The sequence below is a fragment of the Littorina saxatilis genome, linkage group LG14 (assembly GCF_037325665.1).
Source record: "Littorina saxatilis isolate snail1 linkage group LG14, US_GU_Lsax_2.0, whole genome shotgun sequence".
NCBI lineage: Eukaryota > Metazoa > Mollusca > Gastropoda > Littorinimorpha > Littorinidae > Littorina > Littorina saxatilis.
This window is the reverse complement of record NC_090258.1, coordinates 475,893-494,952: the sequence shown is the minus strand read 5'-3', so window position 1 is coordinate 494,952 and position 19,060 is coordinate 475,893. Positions and strand designations below refer to the sequence as shown.

The following is a 19,060-nucleotide window of genomic DNA, read 5'->3' as shown; positions in this document are numbered from 1 at the left end:
TGTTGACGTTGGTTTACTGTCACTGAATATCTCACCTATCACTCTGTGTTGACGTTGGTTTACTGTCACTGAATACCTGACCTATCACTCTGTGTTGACGTTGGTTTACTGTCACTGAATATCTCACCTATCACTCTGTGTTGACGTTGGTTTACTGTCACTGAATACCTCACCTGTCACTCTGTGTTCACGTTGGTTTACTGTCACTGAATACCTGACCTATCACTCTGTGTTGACGTTGGTTTACTGTCACTGAATATCTCACCTATCACTCTGTGTTGACGTTGGTTTACTGTCACTGAATACCTCACCTGTCACTCTGTGTTCACGTTGGTTTACTGTCACTGAATACCTGACCTATCACTCTGTGTTGACGTTGGTTTACTGTCACTGAATATCTCACCTATCACTCTGTGTTGACGTTGGTTTACTGTCACTGAATACCTGACCTGTCACTCTGTGTTGACGTTGGTTTACTGTCACTGAATACCTGACCTGTCACTCTGTGTTGACGTTGGTTTACTGTCACTGAATACCTCACCTATCACTCTGTGTTGACGTTGGTTTACTGTCACTGAATACCTGACCTGTCACTCTGTGTTGACGTTGGTTTACTGTCACTGAATACCTCACCTATCACTCTGTGTTGACGTTGGTTTACTGTCACTGAATACCTGACCTGTCACTCTGTGTTGACGTTGGTTTACTGTCACTGAATACCTCACCTATCACTCTGTGTTGACGTTGGTTTACTGTCACTGAATACCTCACCTATCACTCTGTGTTGACGTTGGTTTACTGTCACTGAATACCTGACCTATCACTCTGTGTTGACGTTGGTTTACTGTCACTGAATACCTGACCTATCACTCTGTGTTGACGTTGGTTTACTGTCACTGAATACCTGACCTATCACTCTGTGTTGACGTTGGTTTACTGTCACTGAATACCTGACCTATCACTCTGTGTTGACGTTGGTTTACTGTCACTGAATACCTGACCTATCACTCTGTGTTGACGTTGGTTTACTGTCACTGAATACCTGACCTGTCACTCTGTGTTGACGTTGGGTTCACGGTGTTGCGTATTACTCGCTTCGTGTGAACAACGCTTTCCTTTAGCAGTGTCTTCTACTCGCTTCGTGTGAACAACGCTTTCCTTTAGCAGTGTCTTCTACTCGCTTCGTGTGAACAACGCTTTCCTTTAGCAGTGTCTTCTACTCGCTTCGTGTGAACAACGCTTTCCTTTAGCAGTGTCTTCTACTCGCTTCGTGTGAACAACGCTTTCCTTTAGCGGTGTCTTCTACGATGCGTTCCTGTGTAATAAATATTGTAATAACCCCTCGCCTTTTGTGAACAACAATTTACTTTAGCGGTATCTTCTACGATGCGTTCCTGTGTAATAAATATTGTAATAACCCTTATCCACTACGATGAGTTGACGTTGTTTTGCACCTTCATTCACTTCCCTAACTACGTCCTTCGTCCATGTGGTTCTGCACTATGTTGTAGAGACTTAAGAAATCCCCTTTGGTATGAAGTACGTTCATGTCAGTTGTACTTTTCCGTGACTCTGCGAACACCGATCACTCTTTTTCTTTTTCTTTTAAATCACAATCACATTTTTTTTCTAATTGAAATTTCCCTCCGGTGTAAACTGTGGCAAACTATCCCAGGTCGATGCATCTGTTTACATTGGATAAAAGCATTATTTTGCTTATACAAATACAAACAATCTATAACCATGCTGCTTTCTGAATTATTTGTTATAAACTGATACAGGCGTCAGTGACAACATTGATTCAGCAGGAATTTCCCCTTGTGCATTGAATGTGTGTGTGTGTGTGTGTGTGTGTGTGTGTGTGTGTGTGTGTGTGTGTGTGTGTTGTGTGTGTGTGTGTATGTGTGTGTATGTGTGTGTGTTTTGTGTGTGTGTGTATGTGTGTTTGTGTGTGTGTGTGTATGTGTGTGTATGTGTGTGTGTGTGTGTGTGTGTGTGTGTGTGTGTGTGTGTGTGTGTGTGTGTGTGTGTGTTCCAATGCCAATACACGTGGAACAGATTGGCGGTGTAATGTTTTGTGTCATCGCGTGCTAGAGCAGAAAGGCACTTTGAAGTCAAAAGGGCATCATATTAGTTGTGTAAGCTGTTGGCAAGGATTCTTCAGTTTTTAAAAGCGCATTGATGCCATTAAAACCTTGACTGTAATAGATGTACATACCGTTCTAACCCAGTCATCTGCACACGTTCAAAATACAGCAGTGCTCCTAAACGCCACAGAATGTTTCCCCCTTTAGTAATCTCACCTCCAAGTTTCCTTTTAAGGTCTTTATCGGCGTAGGGTTGTGTGCAAAATGGCGATCTAGATACTGCAATTTGGCCATGATCTCCATTCCTAACGACCAATTTCAACATGAGAGTGCAGTCACATCGAAGAAGTAATACCGTAAAATTAGTCAATAATTTTGAAATTAATTATCTTTGCTGATGATAGTAATCATTGGGGGTTCCCAAGCCGATGTGCGAGGATAAAACTGCTAGTTCCAGAGGAAGGGTTTTAAACCACAACACAAACGAAAACCTCGACGTTTTACGCAGGATAATATTATAGAATGAGCATGTGTATCTGTGGCAAATGAAGGAAACTGCCAGTCAGCAAATGTCAGTTTTGCTTGAACGACACCTCATGTGCATTGTCCACTTTTTACCGACGTCACAATCAAATCTTAGACTCAAGTCTCCATTTTGAAAGCATCAATATTTATTCCTGGCTCTTTCACTCCCTCTATGTTAGCTTCTATTGAGAACTGATTATTTGTTATTGTGTCAAGTCATGTTACCATCAAAACGGGAGAAAGGTCGCCATAGAAAACGTTCTTTGACGTCGTTGACGGCTGACTTGTTTTTTTGCTGTGTACCTTTTCATGTTTGACTGGCTTGACACGCAAAGTTTTTCACCGTGCTACAAACGGCTTTTTGATGAAGCGTCGTGCACTTGAATAGACAAGAAAAAGGAAAAGGCAGGAGAGGAAATTGTAAAGGCGAAAAGGTGAGTGTCTGCGTGAAAACGTTCAGCATTCAGCCTCTAAGCTGTGACTGAATGGCGAGCGGTGCGTGACAAATGTGGAACATGGTCCTACGATGGTTGACTGCTTGGGATTTAGTGTCGATGAAGAAACTACCTTCTGGCTTTTGCTATTTCTTGTTAATCATAGAGCTTCTGAGTTCCACGTTGATCCCCTCTTCTTATTTTCTTCATCTTCGGTTTCTTCTTTAACATTATCTTGGTCGTCGTCCTCAATATTATTATCAACAGCAGCTCTAGAAAAGAAAAAAAAGATTTAGTTTTGGTTTGGTCCAGGCAAACAGATAAGATGTTCAGTTAAATTGTGATATCGTTGATGGAATGTTGAATGCATTTTTGCCTGGCGAACAGATGCTCACTGGTGACGTGGCTCGTTCCATGGATAGCATCTTACAAATTGGAAATCCCAAAAGACGTTGAGCATGAACATTCTTTGCTTGTAACATCGCGTGCATGTTGGGCGCATCCCTCAGTTGCAAACTACGAGTCAGAACAGTGAAGACATTCTTAGTCGACGTGGCTGGACCGGATTGGTTATAGTGTGTATCGTCCCTACATTATGTGTGGCTATCTGGGACCGGATTGGTTATAGTGTGAATCGTCCCTACAGTCTATGTGGCTATCTGGGACCGGATTGGTTATAGTGTGTATCGTCCCTACAGTCTATGTGGCTATCTGGGACCGGATTGGTTATAGTGTGAATCGTCCCTACAGTCTATGTGGCTATCTGGGACCGGATTGGTTATAGTGTGAATCGACCCTACAGTCTGTGTGGCTATCTGGGACCGGATTGGTTATAGTGTGTATCGTCCCTACATTCTGTGTGACTATCTGGGACCGGATTGGTTATAGTGTGAATCGTCCCTACAGTCTATGTGGCTATCTGGGACCGGATTGGTTATAGTGTGAATCGTCCCTACATTCTGTGTGGCCGGATTGGTTATAGTGTGAATCGTCCCTACAGTCTATGTGGCTATCTGGGACCGGATTGGTTATAGTGTGAATCGTCCCTAAAGTCTGTGTGGCTATCTGGGACCGGATTGGTAATAGTATGAATCGTCCCAACAGTCTGTGTGGCTATCTGGGACCGGATTGGTTATAGTGTGAATCGTCCCTACAGTATGTGTGGCTATCTGGGACCGGTAGCACCACCATGGCCACAGTACCAGCAACACGTTGCCTGCCCTCAATAGACATCGCACGGATCATTTTTCTTTGTTCATGGGCTAAAAATCACACGATATTATATGTCATGTGCATGGCCGTTTTTACAACAGCATTCAGGCAGCCATACGCTGCTTTCGGGGGAGCCGGGACGTTCCTATCAAATGACACCATGCCAGACTTCAATGGTCAACTTGTACCTCTTGAACCTTGGGCCTTGAAGTACCAACATCGTTGACTATTTTCGTCAACATGGTATGATGTTCTTGTCCTTCCTCTTCTTCTTCTTCTTCTTCATCTTCTTCTGCGTTAATCGGCTGAAACTCCACGTACACTCGTGTTTTTGTACGAGCGGCTTTTATGTGTATGCCCCCCCCCCCCCCTCCGTCCGCTGCAACTCCTACCTACACTCGTGTTTTACACGAACAGGTTGTTAGGTGTATGACCGTTTTCTCCCCCGACATCGTAGTACAGTACCAGTTGTCAAAGCCTAGCGTACCAGCTAACCGCCGAGTACCCCCCAGAGCTGTGCTACGCGTGACAGACATGGTTTTATGACTGAAGGGTGAGGAGGGTTTACACGCCAGTCAGTGTGGGGATTAGCCTCACACAGACTCTCCCTCTCTAACCCGCACGGGGTCCCTCTCGTCAGACACGGGCTCGTCAAATATTGGTTTTTGTCGTTTTGTCGCCGCACTCCATCCATTTGCTCCCAGCGCCGCCTCCGCCATTGGCCAAGGGAGAGAAGAATGGGTGCGAGGAAAGCGGCATGGTCGCCCCTTGCTGGGAGGCAGCAATGGCGGGTTTGTCAGCTTCGTTGCTCCTTTTGGCCGAGCAGAACAACGTGCATTGAAGGCTGAGGGTTGCTTTGTGGGTAAGGGGCCCTCGCTTTGTATGGAGGGGGACTTGATGAAGCCAATGGAGAGCGGCGTGCGGGGAGCGGCCAGACTGTCGGCGCCGTCCTCTCTGTCAGGGCGACTAAAGGCGACACGTCAAGTTTCAGTAGAGTTAAAGAGCTATTGCCCACATCGTGGGGCAGGGATGTAGTTAGTTCGTCGGCGTGGGTTCGAATCCCAGGTTCGGCGAGGAATTTATTTACTCTGCACTGCCTAAAACTGCCAAATCTGTCAGCAATATTATTTGCATATTTCTTTGCGAAAATAATCTTCGCTTAGTTTGGCCCTTGACTCAAAGTTTCTTGCTTGGCAACAGAGCTGACGAACAATGCTTGGCAACAGAGCTGACGAACAATGCTTGGCAACAGAGCTGACGAACAATGCTTGGCAACAGAGCTGACGAACAATGCTTGGCAACAGAGCTGACGAACAATGCTTGGCAACAGAGCTGACGAACAATGCTTGGCAACAGAGCTGACGAACAATGCTTGGCAACAGAGCTGACGAACAATGCTTGGCAACAGAGCTGACGAACAATGCTTGGCAACAGAGCTGACGTACAATGCACTCTCCTTCGAAATCGGTTCCAGTCGCTGTTTGTCCTTGGTGTGGAACATGCCCCTCTAAGTCATGCCTTCCGTTCCTCGTCCTGACTGCCTCGCCCTCTTCAGATTCCAAGGGCTCTTCTCTCTCGTGCGTTTTGTTTTTGCTTTTTTTGGCTCCTCGTCACTGGAGTGTTTACACTGAGTGTTGAAAAGAGCGAAGGCTTGACAAAGTCAACGGCCTTCTTTGTAAAGAAAAGGGACTTTCAACACTGATTTGTCACTCGTTAGAAGCTAAAATCTGCTCTAAATGAAAAAGGAATGTTAAATTTGAGTTTTAGATTGCTCTAATAAAGAACATTTTTGTGTTTGGAAGAACGGAGTTTGATGCAGTTTGCTTAACTATTTTCAGAAAAAGTTGTTGAAATATGCCTCGACTGAGCTAGGAATATTAAATTTAAGTTTTTAATTTCTCCAAAGATAGAAACATTTGTGTAAGGAATGATACAGATTGATATATTTTTGATGAACGACTTTTGCGAATCTTCGAAAGCAGTGACCTTTTGATGCAGGTGTTTTCCCAAGTGTATGTAAAGGTGCAAGTTATCAAGCAATACAGCTCTCCTCCTTGACATTAGTTCCCCATGACGCTGACTTGAAATTTAAGTCAAATGTCCTTCTCTTAATGAGCAAATATTTGGAGGGAAACAGTTGTGATCACGCAAGCATCAGGCTCTCTATACAGCGTTCTTCATGGTTCTCTATACAGCGTTCTTCATGGCTCTCTATACAGCGTTCTTCATGGTTCTCTATACAGCGTTCTTCATGGCTCTCTATACAGCGTTCTTCATGGTTCTCTATACAGCGTTCTTCATGGCTCTCTATACAGCGTTCTTCATGGTTCTCTATACAGCGTTCTTCATGGCTCTCTATACAGCGTTCTTCATGGCTCTCTATACAGCGTTCTTCATGGCTCTCTATACAGCGTTCTTCATGGTTCTCTATACAGCGTTCTTCATGGCTCTCTATACAGCGTTCTTCATGGTTCTCTATACAGCGTTCTTCATGGTTCTCTATACAGCGTTCTTCATGGTTCTCTATACAGCGTTCTTCATGGCTCTCTATACAGCGTTCTTCATGGCTCTCTATACAGCGTTCTTCATGGTTCTCTATACAGCGTTCTTCATGGCTCTCTATACAGCGTTCTTCATGGTTCTCTATACAGCGTTCTTCATGGCTCTCTATACAGCGTTCTTCATGGTTCTCTATACAGCGTTCTTCATGGCTCTCTATACAGCGTTCTTCATGGCTCTCTATACAGCGTTCTTCATGGCTCTCTATACAGCGTTCTTCATGGCTCTCTATACAGCGTTCTTCATGGCTCTCTATACAGCGTTCTTCATGGTTCTCTATACAGCGTTCTTCATGGTTCTCTATACAGCGTTCTTCATTGGTCTCTATACAGCGTTCTTCATGGTTCTCTATACAGCGTTCTTCATGGCTCTCTATACAGCGTTCTTCATGGCTCTCTATACAGCGTTCTTCATGGCTCTCTATACAGCGTTCTTCATGGCTCTCTATACAGCGTTCTTCATGGTTCTCTATACAGCGTTCTTCATGGCTCTCTATACAGCGTTCTTTATGGTTTTCTTCCATTGTTGTTTGTATGTGTGCCCCTGGGTGCATGTGACTGCCCACGTGTCTGTATTTCTGTCATTTCTTTCGTCTTTTTTCCGTGTTATTGTCATGGCGCTTCCATTTCGTCTTTTTTCCGTGTTATTGTCATGGCGCTTTCATTTCGTCTTGTTTCCGTGTTATTGTCATGGCGCTTCCATTTCGTCTTGTTTCCGTGTTATTGTCATGGCGCTTCCATTTCGTTTGACACCTACACCGTTGCTCTTTTCTTTCTTTCTTACTTTCTTCCTTTCTTTTTTTTCTTTTTTAGTTTCCGTCCTTCTTTCTTTCTTTCTTACTTTCTGTCCTTCTTTCTTTCTTACTTCCTTTCTTTCTTACTTCCTTTCTTTCTTACTTCCTTTCTTTCTTTCTTTCTTTCTTTCTTTCCTTATTTCTTTCTTTCTTACTTTCTTCCTTCTTTGTTTCTTTTTTTCTTACTTTCTTTGTTTATTTCTATCTTCCTTTTATTTTTACTGGGGACTACACAGGTAGAAAGGGAGGAGCCACACATGTGTTGCGCCACCTGCTGAATGTTGCTGTCTTTGAACTGGTCACGGGTGAATGGGTTTCCATTGCCAGCAGTCTGTGAACGGACATGCACCATTGACTGTCATATATGGCTGAAAGAGATGAAAGAGTTAGTGAAATGTCTTTGAAGCTCAAAGTTAAAAGAATCAATGAAAGAAAAGGTTTGTATGAATTGAAAACATAGGGCTCTCTCTCTCTCTCTCTCTCTCTCTCTCTCTCTCTCTCTCTCTCTCTCTCTCTCTCTCTCTCTCTCTCTCTCTCTCTCTCTCTCTCTCTCGGACATTGGACAGCATGGGTCCTGTACACAACCCTCACTCTACAAAAAGGCAACACAATGTTATTCAGTGTTGGATCTAAAGAAGGACCGAGGGGGGCGGGGAGGGTGGGGGTGGTGGTCCTGGGTCCCGGAAGCCCCCACCCCCCCCCCCCTACCTCCCATCCATCCCTTACCCGTTAAATGTACTTTTTTTCTGAAGTAGGGACCCACAATACCACTTTCAAATTCTAAATGTCAACAATATTTGGACCACCCCCCGATTTGCCAGCCGCTGTATTTCACACTTTGAGCACTCGGTCCAGTCCTGAGTCATTCTCCTGGTATATGTCGTGTTCCACGTCCTGAGTAATTCTCCTGGTATATGTCGTGTTCCACGTCCTGAGTCATTCTCCTGGTATATGTCGTGTTCCACGTCCTGAGTCATTCTCCTGGTATATGTCGTGTTCCACGTCCTGAGTCATTCTCCTGGTATATGTCGGGTTCCACGTCCTGAGTCATTCTCCTGGTATATGTCGTGTTCCACGTCCTGAGTCATTCTCCTGGTATATGTCGTGTTCCACCCATACTTTTTATTTCGGATCTCTTTTGAATTTTCTGAGGATTTTTGTACCCTTTTAATAATCCTTATCTTCCTTTTATTCTAATCAATGTTCTATTGATCAGTGTCTCATTTCAACCAGTAGCAAGCAAAAGCAGGAATTTAAAGCAAAAGCAGGAATTTAAAGCAAAAGCAGGAATGTTGTTCTCCGCCGGGTTTTGTTATGCCGCAGGAACCTCGCTAAAAAGAGCGTACCTCTTGGATCAAAGACATTCACTTCTTGCATTATGGCCGCTCTGTTAGTCTGTTTGTCTGTTTGTCTGTTTGTCTGTTTGTTTGTTTGTTTGTTTGTTTGTTTGCATGTTTGCATGTTTGTTTGTTTGTGCTTTTTGTTTGTTGGCTTGTTTGTGTGATTTCTTGAAGTTTCTTTGACCCAATTGGACATTTTCTCCGTGTGTTCATCAATGTCTCGTTTGAATCAGCTAGACGCCGGCAGCAGTGAATTCCCTTTGCCATAGAGCAGCAGTGATGTCCCTTTGCCATAGAGCAGCAGTGATGTCCCTTTGCCGCACCGAGGCATCATCAGACACACAAACCTCCGTGACCAGGAGATCCAGTTCCTGCAATTTGGCCGCTCTGCCGGCGCTGGAGGGTGGCAATTTCACATTGATCTCCCCTTGCCGCTCTCTGCTCCCGCCAGAGGGCGCAGGCGGGCAATTGACGGCGGCCATGTTGGCTGCAGCCCGTGTAATGACGGTCGTCAAATGACACAAAATGTCTGGCTTCCTGTGCCTGGTGGGCACAGTTCTGCACGAGGCGGAGTGCACGCTTCTGTCGCACCATGCTCGCTTTGTACGACTTTTCTTCTGATGTTAGCGTTTGGGGGAGAGGTGGGTGAGTTGGGAAGAGCGATGGGGGGAGGGGGAAGAAGAGAAGGGAGGGGGATGGGTACTGTTTGAGTTTGGTGATCGATGATTAGAAGACTGTTCCTAGGATTTGATCTGTACTTGACATTTCTGTTCTGTTCTTCCTATCTAAACGTGCTTCTTTCGTTAAGTCTGTGGTTCTGTCTCCAGTGGAATAGTTAGCGTCAGCATTTCATCTGTACTTGACATTGCTGTTCTTTTCTTTCTATCTGAACATATTTCTTTGTGTCCGTTCTTCAATCCATCTGTGCTCCTTTCGTCCAGTCTTTGGTTCATCTCCAGTGAAATAGTTCGCGATGAACTTACGTTGTTTATTCTTGTCAAAACTGGGACCTCGTTGGAGTCAAAAGTAGCCCACAGGACACAACGTTATTCTGACTCAAAGCTTTCTTCCAAACTTTTAAAGTTTTCAATTCAAAGTATTTCTTTTATATTCAAAGTTTCCTTTGATGCACAAGAAAATTGCTGCGTGGAATAGAAATGATAGTCAGTGTAGAGGAAGGTGTTTTCGACATCGTTCCTCGCCACAAGCGATTTGTCGTCCAGGGCCTTTGGTTTACAACGTGGCTTATCTGTTATTATTATTTTGTTTTACTGAGCGGAGAAATCTTGTAAACAAACAAGCAAAAAAACACATGTGTTATTTGTAATGCGATGTGGTGCCAAAAGACAAATTTATTAACAGCTATTGTGTTTTCAGCGTAGCAATAGGGTCCGATATTTAGACGAGACAAGTATAATGCCGACGAGTCGAAGACGAGTCTATTGTGTTTTCAGCGTAGCAATAGGGTCCGATATTTAGACGAGACAAGTATAATGCCGACGAGTCGAAGACGAGTCGCATTATACTTGTTCGAGTCTAAATATCGGACCCTATTGCTACGCTGAAAACACAATAGCGATTATATAGCTGTTATGACCTTGATTTGTTGTTCCAAACTTACAAAATGACAGTTTTTGCGTCGATGCGTTGATTTCAGGTTTTGATAGCAGAAAAACTTCTTACGCGCATCATGTTCGCGCAGACATGCACACCGCTACACGCTTTCTGACTTTGTAAGAAAAACTGACTCCAAGTGCATTCGACTTCACAACACAGTTGTTGAAACAGCCTTTTAAGTTGTCAGTGTATGCTGTTGTCGATAGAAACATCGCCGTGGTACAGATGGGTGAACCGGAATCATGCGTCGGCCATTTTTCTCAATATGCTTTTGGATATTGAGTAAAATGGCCGACTTCCGCCGCATTATGCTTTGATGATCGGAAGAGACCATCCAATCACAGCCCCCGAATTCCCCCACGTGTTCATCAGAATAGCTATATATGTTAATGTTCAATGAAAATGGAGACAACGTTATGAAGTGGTATATAGTACTTTTCAATTCATAATATTCAAATCAATAAAAGTCGAACAACAGCGAAATGTTTTATTCGGACACATCAGTAGAGAAAGATAGAAAGATTTCGCTTGTGACTTCCCAGCAAGCGGCCCAACATTCCGTCAAGCTAAGTTCTTGTTACTAATTGTTTGTCTGTGCACTTAAAAGACCGTTGGGTCGATATATTTGTGACTGTAACGTATTGTTTTTTCAATAACAAACGTTCCATCAACTTACCTTTCTTGTTTTTTGATAGAGAAAGAAAGTTGTCCCGACAGCTGAAGTGACTAGTGTGGCTTTTCTCATGGCTGTTTTCCCCATAGCTGTATACCATTTTGTGATATGCATTTTTTAGTCCTTTAGATTAATCATAACGTATATTAAATAGAGATTGGAATATATTCTTTTTACTTTTTCATGAATACTCCAGTTAGATAAAGATACAGACATGCAACAAAAACCAAAGTATATATTTTTTTAATTATGTTTTATTTGTTATGATTGTTACACAACCTTTGGTTTCCATGTTACGAAGTTGACGTACTTTAAAACCCTTGTCATTTACTAAACGCAGACAAACAAAATGTGCAAGTATTTCTAATTCTTTATCCACAGACCAAGGACATATATGGAACCAGTTCTTAATGTAATCAATTTGTATGGTTAAAATGTCTCAGTAAAGTAATGTGAACTTCGTAACATGGTTTCCACTGGTACCCACCTCTGGAGAATAACCAGCTGACAAACTCCGAGGAGCCAACTGAACGCGGAGCTTTGAAGGACCGCCCACTTTCTTTGGTCCTCCTCTTGTCTCCCGTCACCAAGGTTCCAGCTTCTCCAACTCTCCTGGTTCTGCACCGCTCCCTCCACCCTCCCCCATCCCAAAACACCCGCCCACCTCGGCCCCCCTCCCCCCTTCCAACTTTACCCCCCCCCCCCCCCCCATCACCTTGCGGATCTGATTTTTTTCTCCAGAAGCGCCACTTCCACACCAATCAAGCACTCGTAGGATCGATACCGCCTCTCAGAAGAAAAAACGGAGATTTTCCTGTCCGCCATTTTTCTCCCTGGCTTGGCCCAGGAAACGTGCAGGCGCCGTAACTCCGGGCAGCGCAAGGGAGATAAATCAAGGGGAAAGGGAGGCAACTCCGGCGGAATGTAAAAAAAAAAGGAGGGGGAGAGACAATCAAAGAGAATTCAAAGCGCAATCAGAAGGAAATGCGATATGATGCGGTGTATGGTAGTGTGAAGTGATGTGGCACAGACATTGCGTGGTGTTTTGTGCACCATTGGCGGCTTTTGTAAAGGTAGCAGCGGTAAAGGGGGGGGGGGGGGTGGGGATGGGGAGGGTGGTAAAGAGGATGGAGGGTGTATAAAGGTTGGGGAACAGTAAGAAGGAAAACGGAATATTTTTAAGCAGCAGAAACGGAGCACCTTTCAGGCACAGAAAACAATGTCCATCTTTGGTTAACGAGTAAGGGAGGGACTATAATGTGTTTATATATTCTCGGACCTCTCTGTCTGTCTGTCTGTCTGTCTGTCTGTCTGTCTGTCTGTCTGTCTGTCTGTCTGTCTGTCTGTCTGTCTGTCTGTCTGTCCGTCTGTCTGTCTGTCTGTCTGTCTGTCTGTCTGCTAGTTTGTGTGGCAGTGTTTCTCTGCAGGTGACCGTATCAATGCTGGATTTCTTTGTCTCACGTGCAATAGTTATTGTGTCCGTTCACGTGTGAATAGCGTGTACATGCCTTGCGAGTAGTGAACGTTCTTGCTTGTGTGTGCGTTTGATATGCACGAGTATTATGCACGCATGCGCTGCAATCCATTAATGGCAGAACCAATGCATCAGTCACTTCCTGTCCGTCTTCACATCACCAAAACATTATCCCAAAACCTGTTTTGTTGTTTAGTGTATTTACCATCATCCCTAAACGAGAATGTTATCACCAAAACATTATTCAAAATATCCTTTGGTTGTTAAGAGTATTCGTCATCATCTCTAAACGAGAGTTGTATCACCATTTTGTCCAAGGGACATCACAACATTAGTTGTCACGCCACACTCGTTCATTCAACTGAGTCGCACGCGTCTCGCACGTGGCACGGACAGCTAGCCACTGGAGCGAGTCCCAATCAGCATGTGCACGGCACAAAATGATAGGCGATGGAAGGCAAATGTCTGCTTTCACTCCACTCACCTGAAAAGCAGGTAAATGACAGGTACACCACACGGCTGTGACATTGGTAATTGCCGTAATGGAGTGTTGGGGGACCGAGACTACCGTTAGCTCTTTAAGCTGGCAGGGGTATGGCTAGCTAGAGAGAGAGAGAGAGAGAGAGAGAGAGAGAGAGAGAGAGAGAGAGAGAGAGAGAGAGAGAGAGAGAGCGAGAGACTTAAGAAGTGCTTTTTGGTGGGGGTTTTGAGGTGTTTGTTTCTTTTTATTGTTTCTTTTTTTGTTTGTTTCTTTTTTATTTTTTCCTGTGTAAGATGTTTTCTTATTTTTTTTTCTTCAGGGGACTGAAACAAAATTCGTTTAAATATTTGCTGTCTTCATATTCTGTGTGTGTGTGTGTGTGTGTGTGTGTGTGTGTGGGGGGGGGGGGTATGGGGGTAGTTGAAGGCGGGGGGTCGATCGAGAAGGAGGTCAAGTATTCTGTGTGTGTGTGTGTGGGGGGGGGTATGGGGGTAGTTGAAGGAGAGGAGGAGGTCAAATATTCTTTATTGACATTGCTTGTTTTGCACCCTTTACGGAAACTAGAACGTTGTAATAAATTATTTGTTATGACAAAGCTAGAACCTCTTGAATAGCATATTGTCCAATGTTCTACTAGAACGTTGTAATATTTGTTATGACAAAGCTAGAACCTCTTGAATAGCATATTGTCCAATGTTCTACTAGAACGTTGTAATATTTGTTATGACAAAGCTAGAACCTCTTGAATAGCATATTGTCCTATGTTCTACTAGAACGTTGTAATATTTGTTATGACAAAGCTAGAACCTCTTGAATAGCATATTGTCCTATGTTCTACTCTTCGTTTTCTTCGGCTGTTTCAAATATTAATCATATTAACGGTCGTATTATTTCACACTTTGGGGCTGATTGGGGTTGGGATAAGACCACAGTGGATTGGGCTGAACATTGTCTCCCCACAGTCGCTGTTCTGTTAGTATATTGTTTCCGTGATCCTCAAGAGAGCACGCTGCAGCAGGACAACCGAAACATCTCTCTCCCCGTCACGTCTTGCGTGGAATAGACGATGTTCGGAAATAACTCTGTCGGGTTTGTATTGGCTGTGAAATAGTGAAACTCCTTGTAGACATGGAGACAAGCTTTCCCGCATTATGGATAAGGACCCCGTGTGGAGACACACTCCTCGCTAGTGATTGGCCTATAATGTCACGAGGGAAAGCTTGCCTGGATGTATTCAAGAGTATTTTCTCTTTCACAGCACATACAAACCCGGCAGAGTTATTTCTGGAACTATTGTTTTGAAATCTGTCTTTTCAAAGTCACCGCAACAAGCTTTTTATCTCTGTATTTGCGTTTTTACACCCCCGGTATAGGGGTGTGTGTAGGATTCGGTCGATGTGTTTGTTTGTTTGTGTGTTTGTGTTCGCATATAGATCTCAAGTATGAACGGACCGATCGTCACCAAACTTGGTGAACAGGTTCTATACCTTCCTGAGACGGTCCTTACAAAAATTGGGACCAGTCAAACACACGGTTAGGGAGTTATTGGTGGATTAAGATTCTACAAGGACTTATAGAGGGACATATTAATGGTCAAAGGGAAATAACCTTCTCAGTTGGTGGCAGTGAGAATGGTAAGGACGGGGGTGTTTTTCCTACCTCGGAGGAATTTCTTGTTGTTGTTGACGCCTCAATACACCCTGAATGCCATTTCATATCGTTGATGAGCTCGTTAATAGTCAGCGCTTGTCGGGCCCCGGTTGTGCATATGCAAGCATGAAGATCTGTAGTTTGCACATTATATAAATAAACTAAGGTAAAGCCATACAAGTTCAGTCCTTTACATATTTTGAGCAAAAGAGCACACACACACAGACACACACACACACTCACACACACACACTCCCACACACACATGTCCATACACACACACACACACACACACACATTTGATATTGAATTCTAGAGATGTACTGCTGTTCATGTTTATATGGCAACAAAAATATGGACGTACAGCTTCATTTATATTCATTTTTTGCGAACAAACAATTCAGCAAACCAACCAACTGACCACAACACCAAACAAACAAACAAATAAACATGGAAATAAACAAACAAACGAACAAACAAACAAACAAAACTTCTATTACCAAATACGACATGCTACATTTGTATACGCACTCACATTGTATTTTAATGTTTATAAGAAGAGCACCATCCTACAATATACAATATAAAACAGACTATTAGTATAACATCAACATATGTTTAAACGAAAGCCATACGTGTACAACACTACAACAGGTAAACTTTGTCCACGAGCTACTTTTACCTGTAAACCTGCAGGTCTCGGTGCGTGTCAAAGCCCCAACAACAAACACGCCGCATTCTGGTGCAGCCACCCGTGACAAGGCGGGACAGGGTAATTGCAGGCTACACACTGCACCCCGTCACGCCTCACTGAATCATAAGCACGATTTACTTACATGTCACGCTTGAGAGTAGGCTAAGTAAAGAAAACATGGAGGTTGGTGGGAGGGACAATCCTCTCTCTCCTCTCTCTGCTCTCTCTCCTCTCTCTGCTCTCTCTCCTCCCTCCCTCCCTCCCTCACTCCCTCCATCTCTTCCTCTTACCCCCTCTCCCCCCTTTCTCTCTCAACGAATTGCTTTCCGTAACCGCCCTAACACGTTATCCCCCTTCCCTCCCTCAGCCTGCAACCCCTTTATCCCCCTTCCCCATCCCCTCCCCCTCCCCCCCCCCACTCCCCGTACCTCTTGCTACTTCAGCCGTACCTGCCTGCCTATAACCGATTAAAAAAGGCAAAGTCCTAGGCCTTGCCATTATTTAGTGTATGCCCTTTATCGGATTGGATTGGATTGGATAAGATTTACAGTCCAGTGAGGTTACCCTCATGGAAATTCGGGCTGCTTTCTCCCCGGGGAAAGCGAGCTGCCATACATACGGCGCTACCCATATTTTTTTTTCCTGCATGCGTGTATTCATGTTTCCTGAGACTTAATGCCGTGTGAGATGGAATTTTTTTACTTTATTCCAAGTCCCACGGGTATTTGATGGACATTTTTATCTATGCCTATACAATTTTGCCAGGAAAGACCCTTTTGTCAATCGTGGGATCTTTAACGTGCACACCCCAATGTAGTGTACACGAAGGGACCTCGGCTTTTCGTCTCATCCGAAAGACTAGCACTTGAACCCACCACCTAGGTTAGGAAAGGGGGGAGAAAATTGCGGCCTGACCCAGGCCTGAACACGCAACCTCTCGCTTCCGAGCGCAAGTGCGTTACCACTCGGCCACCCAGTCCCTATCATGTTTGGGTAAGAAGGTTACATTTCTAATATTGGGGGTGCGATTTGTTTCTCTCTTTCTCTTTCTTTTTTTTCTCCATTTTTCCCCCTTCTTTCTTTCTTTATTTTGTGTGTGTGTGTGGTTAATTCTCTTTTTTGGACACAGGGGGTGGGGGTGGGGGGGTGGTCATGGCTTGGTGGTCGCAGTATCAAAAATATGTAAAGGAGAAAGAACGTAAGGGTTACATCAAAACACGCATATGCAAGCGCAAATCCTTGTAAAATGTATCTAGAGTATTATTCATTGTTGCGTTGTACTTTTCCCAAATAAATCTTTGCTTAACATTTCTACTAAATGTCTGAAAATGAGGAATATTTTTGTTCATTTTCAAAATATATATGTGATGTTTGGCACAAATTACTAACACATCAAAAACTTTATCGGTGACTACATTTTTCGCCACTCCAAATAGAATGCTTACCTTATTTGTTTCCTCCCCGTTCTTTTCTCCTTTACTTCGCTCGACATTCCTGTGACAGCCTGTTGTTACTTATGTGTTTTTCATCATTTATTTTATTGTTCAATTTTCTTCGGCTAATCGAAACCCTTTGATCAAGACAGAGCTCGGTCAAGTGCATAATAACATTTCAGCATAATAGGAATATTACAAAATACACGTAAAAAGGATAATTTGCCGATATTTCTCAGCAGACTGGCCACATTGACCAGAGTCCATCCTCTCACGCCACACGTCATGCAGCAACAACACTCCATGGTCATCACGGAGCAAAAACACTGTCACAGATGATACCCTGACCCGCCGTGACGTATAAGTCAACTCTTACGTCACTGCATTGTGACGTCAGTGTGCCTATTGTCGCGGACGTGACGGGAGACAGATGTCAACGGGTCACGGGGGATTGAATTTCACACGTTTTTAGCTGGCACCCCGAATAACCCCCACACCTCGCTATGTATGGTTTGCTTTCCCTGTCCCTCCCTGTCCCTCCCTGTGTCTCTGTCTCCCCCTCCCTCTCTCTCTGTCCCAGTACCCCCCCCCCCCCTCCTCTCTCTCATCCTATCCTGTGGTCCGCTTCCTGTCCTGTGGCTGCAGGCTTTACAATGTCATCGATGGAGTTTGCGTGACATAAAGAACCTTTCTTCATTGTGTTTGTGCTGATTCACAGGTTTCGCTAAGGAAACGTGGGAATTGGTCTTTTTCTATCGGGTGTTGACAGCAAGTGCGAGCTTTAGATGAGCACACAAAAGCAACAGACACTGAGTTACGAGTACATGTAGCTCAGGTGCAACAGGTTGCATTGTTATTCGTTTAATAAAATTGTTTCAACCAACAGGTTGCACACAACAAGGCAACACACACGTGCAAAGTTTGGAGAACGGAGTGGCAAGGTTTTACCAAGACAATGACAAACTGAATGTCAGGTGTAAGTTGTATTGCCCTGTCATGGATTGTCATCGCTTGTTTCTGTGACTGTACACACTGTCGTCATGTTGCTGGTATAGATGTAAAACTAGCATCCATTGAGATTTTACATTCTAGAAATGTGACAGCACTTTCTCGCGTTGACACGCGAACATTTTAAATCAACACACAAACACAACAGACTGCGATTTTGGTGAAATTTGTGCTGACTTCAACATGCAATTGTGTGCACTAAGAAAAAACTAAATGACAGAGGGGCGAAATTGTTGTAGTGAAAGTGTGGATGTTGTTGACGCTTGTTTATTGCAGTGTAATGCAAATCAACCCTTAAGAAATAAAAAAATTCTGAATTAAATGTAAATAAGTGTACTTAAGGCAAGAGACGGCACGAACTTTTGGTCAGAAATGGTATTTGGGTAATCAGCATTTTTAGGTACTTTGAATCAATACAATTATTATGCGATGTGATTGTGTCATCATCGCCTTCTCTTTTTGCAATAAAGCGATCTTTTCGTGATTTGTTTTAAACAAAATTTGATTCAAAATACATGACTTGAAGCAATTGAAAATATGCAGCTAGGACATTTTTGTGATTTATGAACATTTCACATTATTGTGAAACTGTTGACGTTGTTTTCTCATCATCGGTTTTGAGCACCAGTGCCGTCATTGGACAATACATTACTCATCAAACTATTTTGCATTTTCATCACAAATGGTGTATGTGCAATAACTGGGAGACTTGAGGGATGATTTTAGAAATTCTGCCAAAGTACAAAAACTTGCCTTTTTTGGAAATTTATTCTGTGCCTATGATAAGTACCCATCAAACAAAATATGTTTATAAATACGAAATAATTGCTCAGTTTTTGCATGGTGGGACTTGTTTATGGAAAACCATCCCATACTTCAGAATTCTATCTTTATTTTTCTCAAAGATAAATGGTTCCCAAAAATAAAAGTTTTAAGATCACTTTTTAGGACCAAAGCATCATGTCTAATTTATTTTTTATCAAGGACCTTAAAAAACATTTTTAAAAGGCTAAGCAAAGAAAGAAATTTTCATTTCCGTGCCACCTCCGCCCTAAATTGCTTTAGACAAGTACAAATAAA

The 19,060-nt window shown here is 43.4% G+C and overlaps 1 protein-coding gene across 1 annotated transcript; it reads right to left on the bottom strand.

The window, feature by feature from the left end:
- Positions 1 to 6,401: 6,401 nt before the first annotated feature.
- LOC138946793 (involucrin-like) lies at positions 6,402 to 7,340 on the bottom strand. Its single transcript, XM_070318196.1, has one exon. The coding sequence runs from the start codon at positions 7,338 to 7,340 to the stop codon at positions 6,402 to 6,404; it is 939 nt and encodes a 312-aa protein (XP_070174297.1).
- Between the last annotated feature and the right edge of the window lie 11,720 nt (positions 7,341 to 19,060).